At 35.4% G+C, this 12,401-nt stretch overlaps 1 protein-coding gene and 1 pseudogene across 3 annotated transcripts in view; one reads left to right on the top strand and one right to left on the bottom strand.

The window, feature by feature from the left end:
* The first annotated feature begins 2,613 nt into the window (after positions 1 to 2,613).
* Positions 2,614 to 8,166, top strand: LOC114717170 (linoleate 13S-lipoxygenase 2-1, chloroplastic-like; annotated as a pseudogene).
* A 1,546-nt stretch (positions 8,167 to 9,712) lies between these two features.
* LOC114717115 (protein FAR1-RELATED SEQUENCE 3) overlaps positions 9,713 to 12,401 on the bottom strand; it is a 29,436-nt gene continuing 26,747 nt past the window's right edge. For 2 of the 3 annotated variants that reach the window (XM_028902195.1, XM_028902194.1), the window contains 4 exons: positions 12,298 to 12,387; positions 11,919 to 12,068; positions 10,764 to 10,880; positions 9,911 to 10,202 (listed from right to left, as the gene is read on the bottom strand). In XM_028902195.1, the coding sequence (XP_028758028.1) occupies positions 10,158 to 10,202; positions 10,764 to 10,880; positions 11,919 to 12,068; positions 12,298 to 12,387 (402 nt within the window). In that variant the 3' untranslated portion in view covers positions 9,911 to 10,157. Of the gene's footprint in view, positions 10,203 to 10,763; positions 10,881 to 11,918; positions 12,069 to 12,297; positions 12,388 to 12,401 lie in introns of all 3 variants that reach the window. The other variant, XM_028902193.1, reaches the window with a different exon arrangement.

The following is a 12,401-nucleotide window of genomic DNA, read 5'->3' as shown; positions in this document are numbered from 1 at the left end:
GCATCCACTTTCATTCATGATTTTTTTCCTATGGGGAAGCAGCCCCCTTGGATACGCGCCAACGATATCTCGACTCGACTTATATATAAGATACAACTGATATTTCTAAAGCTATCGACGACTAGTCAACTTTGTTTAATAGTGAAGACGTACGCGATCAAATGTGGAAGACTATTCATTCATTAATCCAAGTTTGAATCCTCATTTGTCATAATATATATACCATGACACGACGACCATGAGCCTCCATTTTGTTGCTTTCTTTCTTTCTTCTCCTTTTTTGAAAAATATTATTATTGCTTATTACATAAAAATTAAGATTTTATATTCGAGGTTTTTTTTTCTTTGCCTTGCTGTTTAATTAAGAGGTAGCAAAGTCATGGATGCCTCAATATTCTACATAATGTTTGAACCTTGCTTCATAGAATGATCACAAATTTCAAACTCGATCGGACGTGTAGTATCAAATTAGAATCAGGTCAAATCATCCTATCAAACTACCTATTTTAATTACCGACATTATGTTATTTCTCAAGCAGTATCCTACCAAACTACCCATTTTAATTACGGATATTATGTTATTTGTCAAGCAATGTCATAAATAGTACTCCTCCGGTCCTAAATACAAGACCATTATACTAGTGAGTATAATGATCTTATATTTAGGACCAGACGAGTAATTTTTTTTTATTTTTTCCCCTCTAATATGCAAGTACGTCAATATAATAATCTACCATGTGCATGCTTAGATTTGGAAAATTATGATCGAATATTAACCTTCTCGGCTCAGAGCTGGTAGTCTTGTATTCTCCAACAAATTAAGGTTAACTTAATTAATGCGCTTCTGCTTTTTCTTATTACTATCCAAAGCAATATAATGGCCAGTTTTATCCTTTCAGTCAGACCTGTCATTCTGGATTATTGTGTTCAGCACGTATATCTCTTCCCAATTGTATTGTACATATAGAATTAAAATTATTTCAATTTTGATTAGTAGGGTTAATCAAGGCTAACTCAAATAGAATAAGAGTAATAAGATGGGATATGAGTAAATATATCTAGAAATCAGCCTAATATAAGTTACTTTGTTGTTGTCTTCTTAAAATTGTTTGTTAATGTATTAGAATATATATATATGTATGTATGTATATATGACTTTTATAATTAAGCTCGTTATAGCATGATATTGCTAAAAAACAAAAGAAATAATTAAAAAAATAACTGCTGAATTTTAAAATAAGAAAAATGTGATTTTTACATATAAAAATCCGCACAAGAATAGTCAATACCTTTACAAGAAAATTCAGGATCACCTATTTACCATTTTAAAAGTCAACATGTATTCTATGACCTCTTTTTTTTTTAAAAAAAAAAAAACATCGAGTGTTTGATTGCAAAATGTGCTTTTGATGCAAAAAGGTTAGGCAATTCCCTTAACTAATTATGCCATAAAAGGTGCTCCTTGAAACCCTCTCTTTATCACTACCTTTTTTGGCCTATATGAAATTGACATTATTAAAGATAATTAAATACTTGATGTGTCATCATATGTATTGTACGCTAGTAATTAAGAAAAAGAATTTGTTTTACAACCTACAGGGCTTTTACACTGATTATTGCAGACAAGTAGAAAGTGTGATCAATGACATATTTATAACTAAAATGTAAGATTGTTGACTGTCTATATCAGTTGATCTTACGTAGAATTCAAAATAACAATGGATGTGAATAATTATTTAAAGTATTTAATTTTTTTAAAAACAATTTCTGCACCGATTAGCACAACAATATAATTAGTTGTTAATTTCATTAGCATGATTGTTTCCGTCTAATATATGCAAGTTTGTGTCATGAATAGAGTTAGATTTGGGAAATTATGAAGGCCAAACTAAAGCAATAAGCGCAACTGCGTGCGCAGGTTGAAGTTAATTATTACTGGAAGGTGGAAATAAATGAAAACAGATACCACACTTTGTTTCTATATTTAAGTCATTTCTTACACATTCTCACATATTAAGAAATACATTAAATTGATAAAATTTTTCACACTTGCCTCTATTTAAAAAAGATATTAAAAATATGTTGCATATTTTCTCTCACGTATTTTTTTTACTATATTCAATACGTAAGATTAAAAAAAAAAGTTAATAATTACAATACAAATGGCTTATATTTATAAATAAATTTTTTCTTTATGAGTGACTTACAGTATATATAAAGTCGTAGAGCGTGTATGTATAGCTAGCTACTTAGCTTGTAGCCCCTCAAGTGTAGCAAATGACGTTAAACAAAATTGAATAGCGTGATTAATGAAAGCAATTGAAAATAATTAAGTGGGGGTTGCAAGTGGGAAGAAAAATGAGCAAGGGCAGGTGGCTTATAATAATAACAATAATAGAAACGACCATGCATGAGTCCGTATATATATGTTTCTAGAGGAATCACACCATCTCAGCTCTTTCCCTTCTCAGAAAGAGCACAGCCTAGGAAAGTCAGCAACTTTGAAAATTAAAACCCAGCCACCTCAGCTAACGAGGCTCTCCTCTAGCTATATATACACAAGAGATTGTTGTTGTACGTGAAGTATTATATTGGTAAGGAGAGATAGAAGATAAGAGAGAGAGAGAGAGAGAGAGAGAGAGATCATCCGTATATCATCATCAAAGAAGAAGAAGAAGTGAGAATCAATAACAATGGCGACTTCTTGGAAGGTTAAAGGGAGAGCCAGAGTGTCCAATGTCAGCGACCTGTTCGGAAAACCTCTTGCCATTGAGCTCCTCAGTAGCCTGCTTGATCCAAGTACTTCATTATATTTTGTTTGTACTATATATATATATATATATATATATATTACTCCAATTCTAAATATAAGACTCATTTTGTAAGGTAATTTACACTACAAAATAGATTTTATATTCAGAACCGGAGGAGTATCTTGTTAGTTTCTGATGCAACACATACACGTACACACTGCTCATGACTGAATAATGTAATGAAGGGGCAAACGGGGAGAAGAAGACCATAAAGGGGGAAGCAGGCAAGACCGGGAAGACGGAGGACGATGTTTTGGTGTACGAGGGGACGTTCGAGGTGCCCTCAGATTTCGGGGAGGTGGGTGCTGTTCTGCTGCGCAACGCCACCACAAGGAGATGTTCCTCCACGACATTCTTCTCCACGGCCTCCCTCATGGCCCTCTCCTCTTCACCTGCGACTCCTGGCTTCAGCCTGATCTCCCCAGACTCTTCTTCTCCAACAAGGTTCCTTTCTAATTACCCTTTCCATCTAATCTCATCCCTTGTTGCGCACATACAATAATTATGATTACTTTTCATTAGCTGCGCCTTTCTTTTCATTTGAAACTACCGGTCTTTAATACAAGAACTACTTAATTAATTTGAGTAGATTAAGAAAATAATTTAAATTAATTATTTATAATAAATGATGTTATTTTTTTTAAAATATTATTACTAATTAAATGTATTGACTACAACTACTATTTTCATTAACTCCGCCTTTGTCTTCACTTGAAACTATCATACTTTTAGGGTTTATAACATAAAACTCGTTTCACGTGTACTTTCTCAATCACAAGTTGCATGTCCAACTGTGGCAGCGCCATTTCTCATCCCTAACATTAATATGTTTGTTTATGTGTGTGTGTCTGTGTGTGTTTTATTTTATTAAATACAGTAAAAAAAAAAAAAAAAAGAGCTGTGCATGCTTTTTCACTGCAAAGGCTAGCTTCGATGATTTTAAATTTCTATGGGCCAGATTGAGAACTTTAAATTTTTATTAAGGACAAATATTTGGTGAAATAATTTAGTGACTGATAGTATTTTGAATAGGATTACTTCTAATAAAAAAAATACTTATATTTTAGCTAAAAAAAATATTTGGTGGAATACATTATTGTTTGGCGTTGGATTTCATTAATATGTTCTTTTCTATAGAGGAGCATACGTACGTAGGCATGACCATTGATCTTTTTTGAATCTGCTTGAAATATATAATTCACTTATAATGTATAGTTCATAATATCTCTATAATGGTGCTGTATTGCTGAAAATCAGTTTCAAAATTAAAACGACTTAAATCTTATGTGAAATTATAACTATATTATTACAAGATGGATTTAATATTGCAACAAGCATTTTTACCTATTGAGAATAAGACATGAGAATCACTCAATTATATAATTAATTTCAGTAAATAATCTCTCAACTCAAATTATATATATATATATATATATAAAATCCCTCCAATAATTTTACTTTCTAGCTAGACACGGCCATGATACACAGTGAAAACACTGCTTTAATTAGTTTGTAAAAATGCAAATCTTAAGAAAACACTAGAGAGAAGAGAGCTAAATTGTTCATAGCATTAAACTTAATTAATTTTTTTAAAGAGAAATTAAAAGTGGGATCATGGGTTGTGCATGGGAATGAATGCAGTCGTATTTGCCATCACAAACACCAAGTGGCCTGAAAAGGCTGAGAGAGGAGGAGCTGGCGGCCGTGAGAGGCAATGGCGACGGAGAGAGAAAGAGTACCGACAGAATTTACGACTACGACCTCTATAACGACCTGGGTGACCCTGATTCCGACATCGATCTCGCAAGACCCGTGCTTGGCGGCTCTCTTCGTCCCTACCCTAGACGCTGTCGTACCGGTCGCAAACCTTCTTCTGCAGGTACCCTTCTTTCAACCTGCTTCATTCCCTGTTCAATTTTGTGTATTAGAACTTTTACATTTCAGATATATCCGCAATTGAACTGTCTACACTGGTCCAAGCTGTTATTTACGTGGGCTGCATTATATAGACGCTTAATTGCGGAACTGTGTTGTGATTTGTATACGCAGACCCACATTCGGAGAAGAGAAGCTCAAGTGTGTACGTTCCCCGGGACGAAGCATTCTCAGAGACAAAGCAGACTCAGTTCACGACAACCACGGTATCTGCAGGGGTGAGTGCACTGATACAATCCTTAGATGCGGCGGTGTTAGATCAAAACCTTGGATTTCCCACATTCTCAGAGATAGATATGCTTTTCAAAGAGGGGTATAATGTACCGCCTCTCAAGAACAGTGGCAATGGTCTCCTCCAGACGCTCATCCCCAGCCTCATTAAAGCTGCTTTGAGGTCTTGCGCAGTAAGTAGTAATCTAATTCAAAATTTAAGCCAACAGAAAATAGCTGACAAATGATCTTATAATTACCAATTAATTCACTGTCTGTAACTCTCTTTACTTGATATGTTTGTGAAATTTGGAATTACAGGGGATGAATTCTTTTGGTTTTCTGATGAGGAGTTTGCCAGGGAGACTCTGGCAGGTGTTAACCCCTGCACCATAAAACTGGTCAAGGTACGATTTGATGTGAATATATTACACTTCTTCATTATTATATTATCTGTATATTTTTCAATAATTTTATATGTTTTCTTATCGGTCTATTTTATATTAATCGTGCAGGAATGGCCACTGGTCAGTAAATTAAACCCCAGTATCTATGGTCCGCCAGAATCAGCAATCACCAGAGATGTAATTGAGCAACAGATAAGTGGCTACACCGCTGTTGAAAAGGTACTCTATCAAGTTAATTGACCATAGTTGTTACGCAATGTTACGGATTATTTGTTTAGTCCTGCATGTTATAGTTTTAACTAAACACATTATCCAACCATGGTCTGATCACAGTCGAAACGATGGACTGTAATGTGCACCATTGTTTTCACTGATCTAATAATAACCGGTCATTTCAGTAAAACATTGGTCATAACTCATAGGATTGTTTGATGAATATATATGTGCGCGCGCGCAATGCAGGCCATTGAAGAGAAGAAGTTATTCATTATAGATTACCATGATTTACTAATGCCATATGTGAGCAAAGTGAGGCAACTTGAGGGAAGAACGTTGTACGGATCAAGGACAGTGTTCTTCTTGACCACACAAGGCACATTGAAGCCACTGGCCATTGAGCTAACTAGACCAGCGATGGATGGGAAGCCACAGTGGAAGCAAGTTTTCACGCCTTCTGGTGGTTCCACTAATATTTGGCTTTGGAGACTTGCCAAAGCTCATGTCCTTGCCCATGATTCTGGTGTTCATGAACTTATCACCCATTGGTTCGTATTGTCGTGCCTTTATCTTCTACCCATCTTTCATGCATCGAGTTACTTTTGTTTTCTTCATGAAAGCTCCTTGTTCTATTAAAATAATAATAATAATAAACATAGGCACTGATATGCTCACGTTTAAGTCATCAAACATGAAATATCAGATATATAATTAGTCGTTTTGTGAAGTAACAGAGGGATGCTAAGTGCATTTACTTATATGGAGTTCGTTGTTCTTCCTGAGGACTAACTTATACGTTTACCAAGTAATTAGTTTATTATGTATGAGCATAACCTCATAGTCATCTCTGAGACCACTTAATATCAATCAGTTTATTCCAAGATTTTTTACCACTTTGAAAATTTTTATTTTGTTTAAATTTTATTGCAGAATAGAGTAATACTTTATAATCTATTTAATTTTCTGGTAATGATACTATATTACTATGTAATCTTTTGGTCAGCTAATAATGTCATGGTAGTATGGTCCAAGTATGTCTGTGATTTCTAATTAAAACATTCCATTTGATAGGGCTCAATAGAAGTTCAGGATTGCCTTTGAAGTAAGACTAAGTGTGTATGCCAATATTTGCAGGCTAAGAAGTCACTGTGCTGTAGAACCATTTGTGATAGCAACAAATAGACAGCTGAGTGCGATGCATCCAATTTACAGATTGCTACATCCTCATCTGAGATATACGATGGCAATCAATGCTCTTGCTCGTCAAGCACTCATCAGTGCTAACGGCATCATTGAGATCTCTTTCTCAACCGGAAAATATTCTATGGAGTTCAGCTCTGAAGTGTATAACCAACTTTGGAGATTTGATTTACAGGCACTTCCGAGTGATCTTATTGACAGGTACATATATGCTCACCACTGTCCATCTAGTGATACTGTCTAATTATGTTTGAGCTGGGACATGTGCCACTTAGATACAATCTAATGGCAGAGGAAGATCCTAATGCATAAAGCACAAGCACACTTGTTTTGAGGCCTGATACACAAGTTGAATGATATTTTTACGACTTCATACTGACATGTATTTACAATATTCGTATATATAAAATGTATAGTTGTAACACAACTGATGCACATCGATAAGAGAAAAAGATTATTTTAGAATAGACATAATTTTTGTTGCTGCTGCTGCAGAGGAATGGCAGAGGAAGATCCTAATGCACCACACGGCCTGAAGCTTACAATAGAAGACTATCCTTTTGCCAATGATGGCCTCCTTATATGGGATGCCATCAAGCAGTGGTTCACAGACTATGTGAATCACTACTATCCAAACCCAAGCCTCATAGAGTCAGACCAAGAGCTCCAAGCATGGTGGACTGAGATCAAAACAGTGGGCCATGCAGACAAGAAGAATGAGCCGTGGTGGCCAAATCTCCAAACCCCACAAGACCTAATTCACATCCTCACCACCATAGCCTGGTTAGCCTCAGCTCATCATGCTTCTGTGAACTTTTCCCAATATGCTTATGCAGGCTACTTCCCCAACAGACCCTCCATTGCCAGAAACAAAATGCCTACAGAGGACGCATCTAAGGAAGAATGGGAGAGATTTCTGATCAAGCCTGAGCAAACCCTTTTGGAGAATTTCCCTTCACAGATTCAGGCCACTATAGTGATGGCAGTCCTGTATCTGCTATCTAATCATTCCCCAGATGAAGAGTATATCGGGCAGAAGATAGATCCTTCATGGGCTGAGGATCCAACCATAAAGGCAGCATTCGGGAGGTTCAATGGGAGGCTGAAGGAGATTGAGGAGATTATAGACGCAAGGAATGGTGATGCAAAGTTGAAGAATAGGACTGGAGCTGGGATTGTGCCTTACGAGCTAATGAAGCCATTCTCTGGTCCTGGAGTTACTGGAAAGGGAATTCCAAATAGCATATCAATTTGAATCGGTAGCACGATTTAATCAGGATAGTAATTGTGTGTAATTTGATCCTTGGATTGTGTACGTCGATATGGCTTTGGTCCAGGAAATTAGTGGCTGAAACTAATAAAATCTTGATAAGTTGGTTCTTTCAGACTCAGTTTCTCTAACGAAATTGTTATTTTTAAAGAGTAGCTCAGGTAGAAACACAAAAGACGCAAATAGGTGACAGCCATATTCGACATTTCCTGTAATTGTGCCGTGTTACTAATTCTCAATTATTCACAAAAGTCAAAGGATAACTTGGAAACTTCTTTTGCCGAAATTCATCATATTGTTTTTTTTTTAAAACAATCAACGGAATTCTCAAGCTTTATTCAAGACTTGAAAGGCCGTTGAATTTACAAAATGGAAGGGAAAAAAAATGGAACAAGTGATCTTTATAAATAAAAAAAATCACTAAATAACAAAAATAAATTGAGTCATAAATTATGACAAAATATAAAAATAATACGTTTTTCTTTTTTTGCTTAAAACCTTTCAAGATATTTCATTTTCAACCATTTGCAAAATATCTTTTGTATTTATTCATTTTACCGTGATTGCATGCTTAAAAAGTTTTCATCAAATGTTAATTTTAATACATATGATTAATAAAAATATTTTAAGAACGATACAATCTATTTATTATAAATAACTAATCTAACTAATTTTTTAATATTCAAAAATTAGTTATCTAAATACTACTACCTCCAATCCTAATTATAAGACCCAGTTGACTAATTTGAGGAAATTAAGGAAAGAAATTAAGTTAGTTATTTGTAATAAATAGGTGTTGTCTTTCCTAAAATATTCTTACTAATAAACTATATTGGTTAGAACTACAATTATTAGAAGGACTACCTTGAAAAAAATGCATAAATATGAGAGACAAAGTAGATTAGAGTCTTATATTTAAGATCAAAATAAAAATCAAATAGTCTTATATTAAGGATCGGAGGTAATACTTGATAGTTGATACCATATTGAGTTTTTAACCTGTTGCGTCCAGACACCTGCCCACACCACCCAAGTTAGCAGCTCATGGAGTATAAATTGTGAATTCACTTGACTATAAATATAGACCCTTCATTTTTGGGAACACAAGCATAATTCAAAACATGAAAACCAATAGCATCACATGGCTCTGCAGGGCATTAAGACGATGGTTTTAAATGCCCAAAAATAGACATTTTGTTATCCTTAATCCTCATCAACCCACGTCAAGGGAACGAGGGGGGGGGGGGAAAGATTTGGAAATAGATGAAAAGGTTCACAGCACTACTAAATAATTGTTCGGAAGGCAAAATTGATCAAAGGATCACGTACACTGTGTCTGTGAAAGTACTGTGACAAATCCAAAAACTAGAATCTAAAATCTAAATGATCTCTTGCGAATTATTTTCTTCATACCCAGAAACAAAACAATTTTTCACATGCAAACTTTGAGAAAATTAGATTAAACATATTTTAAAGGGAAAATAAAAAATAAAAAATGGAAAAAAATAAAAAATTAGAACCCGTTACAATATTTATATAGGTTTTGCCAACAATTGATTTGCAAATGACAACATAGTTTTCAGAAAATCTTAAATTTGCAATTTTGCAATTTCCCCAATCTTTTTTTTGTGCGGCAATTTTCCCTTTAAAGAAATCATTAAAATCAAACCTATCCAAATTTCTTTTTTTACCTCAAGGTAGAACGGAATATCCTTTCCATGGAGAGGAACCAGACAGCCCCCGCTCACTGCAAGATGCCTTGTGGCTTAAGATTAAGAAGAATGAATTGAAACCCAAATTCCTACTCCATTAGAGCGGGTCAGGTCGCTTTGGCAGGAAAAAAAGGGGGGGGGGGGGTAGGGGATATATCAACTGATTCCATGTAATACATGCTTGTTGCCTATGGGACAATACCTGTACAAATGTTAGGCAACAACTCTCTGCAGAGAATTTTCTCTTTTTTTTTTTCCTCCCTAAAATAAAGGCTATCCAAATTAAAATAAAACACTACATTTTTCTAAGCCATTCACGTATTCACTGGGCACTACACATTGCCGTCAAAGTAGTCACAAACCCACCTGAGCGTGGAAAAGAAACTTTTCAGGCTTATTTTCGATGCCTTTTCCATACAGGCTCTGACTGCGTATCTCCCTGCCAATTTTTACATCATTAATTTTTATTTCAGGAAAGGAACCAGAAAAGGGAAGCTTGAAAATCCAGAGCATATAATAATAAACGAAAATCTTAACAGGATTAGCAAAAGACTAATTTTGCCCCCAGTAGTGTTGATTGGTTGCTTATTTAAGAAAGTCTTTAGGTGTGGCAAACCCACTACCGTTCTTTAAAAGTCATGGGAATAACAGCCGGCTAGTTGCAAACAAAAGTTCCATGAGGTGGAGAAGCATTGCATATGGGAACAGACAGTTTTGAGTGCCTAAAATTACACGCATATGCTGATTCAAAAGAAGTGGTGTTTCCAATAAGGTGGGGAAGTGATGGGTTATGATTGAATCAAAAAGGCAAAATATCACATAAAGATAGGGCTATGATTGAATTGAAAGGGCATAATATCACATAAAGATTTGGCACCTCGAAAGGAAACCGTATTTACCATTTTATAAGTGAGTTTACTACTATAAGAACCTAAGTTATCTTTTTAAAGAAAGAATCTATCCATCCCTTTGCATATAAATAACAGGAACGAAAGCTTACAGCATGAGAGAGTTGCTCACGAATATAAGCCATTGATCGTAACATGGCACCCAATGTGTCCCTGGAGACCTGAAACTTGACTTCAGACTCCCCAGAAGTTGTCTCAGTATCTTGAAGCTGAAACGATTTAAATTATCACGTTCAATATTTATGTACTGGACAAAGCACATAGACAGAGGATCGAGAGAGACTTTTTTGCACTACTATTACAGTTGAAACAAAAAATATAATAGGAGGCAAGATTTCAACCATTCCAATCATGCTCTTCCGATTTTATTTTTTTCCTTTTTCTAATTACATCACTAGAGTTTGAACTTTTGACCTCTACCCATACCCTAGCCCATCCTCACTCGGGTGGTTTGCTCTATCTTCATTTCTTTTTTTCCCTTTGATGGAGCATGTAACAGACACAATTTCCACAAGGTCATGTTCCCAAAACGAATAAAGGCCTAACAATCCCACATCTAATATATAACTATAGAAATACCATGAACTGGATAACAATAGTTCCAGTCCAGCTAAGGCTGGCTGATAAGCACAATGAACATGATTCCTTCTCTAGGTAGGAGCTATTTGCCTCCTAATATGACTTCTACGTCAGAATGGTTAATATGACTTCTAAGTCAGAATGGTACTTCCCATTTGGCTGGAAGATACCAGGGGCTTCCAGTCTCTGCCCGTTCCCTAATATTTTTATATTTTGAACTGAGATAGGCGCAAATATATTATGTGGAGCATCAAGTCTAATACTAAATGTTAGTCTTGTTCCTGTAACTTATCTGACTTAAAAACCCTCAAGTCACCCTATAAGGCAAAATTCTCCATTGCACCAGGAAGCTCTGAAAAATGATAACTAATATTAGCATCCTCCTCAGCAGACGAGGCCTTATCAAGCACAAGGCCCTTAATGACATATTCTAGCTTCATGAAGAGAAAATCAACATGCGCATAAACCCCCCCCCCCCCAAAAAAAAAAAAAGCAATGAACACATAAACCCCTCAATGCTAGTTGTTATGAAGATAATTGCTCTAAAAATTTACCAATTAGAAATGTGCAACAGGCACAAATCTCCGCTTTTGTAGTGGTAGAACTAGAAAGCAACATATCTTAGGGATGATCAGATTTAAATGAAAAGACTTATAAGAATTGCATACCTTGAGATTTATTACAGCAACCTTATTAACTGGTGTTGAGAGCTGCTCACTGATGTAGGCCATAGACCTCAACATCGGTTCCAAAGAAACTCTAGAGAGCTGAAACTTCACCTCAGATTCTGCTGATGGAGTCCTGCTGTAATCTTGTAACTGCCATAGTAAAATTTGGGACACGTTAAAGACCTTGAACGCTTAACTGGTTCAAGTATTTTATTAAGGGATAAAGACAAATTTAAACCCAAAATGGCTATGCCTTCAAGTGGCAACATAAGTTACTTCCCATGCATATAAAGCATTAGTACCTCAACTAAATCTTGAGCAATAAAGTGCATAATACTTATACAAGCATTTTATAGTTTGAGTTGTATAATAAACATACCTTCAAATTGATAACAGCTACTCTATTACCAGGAGATGAATTTTTGTTCTCCATCACCCAGGTCATTGATTTCAGACAGGGGAGAACCACCTAATTGAACCAAT

This window comes from Neltuma alba, unplaced genomic scaffold (assembly GCF_004799145.2).
Source record: "Neltuma alba isolate B1F8T4 unplaced genomic scaffold, ASM479914v2 tig00011709_pilon, whole genome shotgun sequence".
Classification (NCBI taxonomy): domain Eukaryota; kingdom Viridiplantae; phylum Streptophyta; class Magnoliopsida; order Fabales; family Fabaceae; genus Neltuma; species Neltuma alba.
The sequence above is the reverse complement of the archived record's forward strand: the minus strand, read 5'-3'. Positions and strand labels throughout refer to the sequence as shown.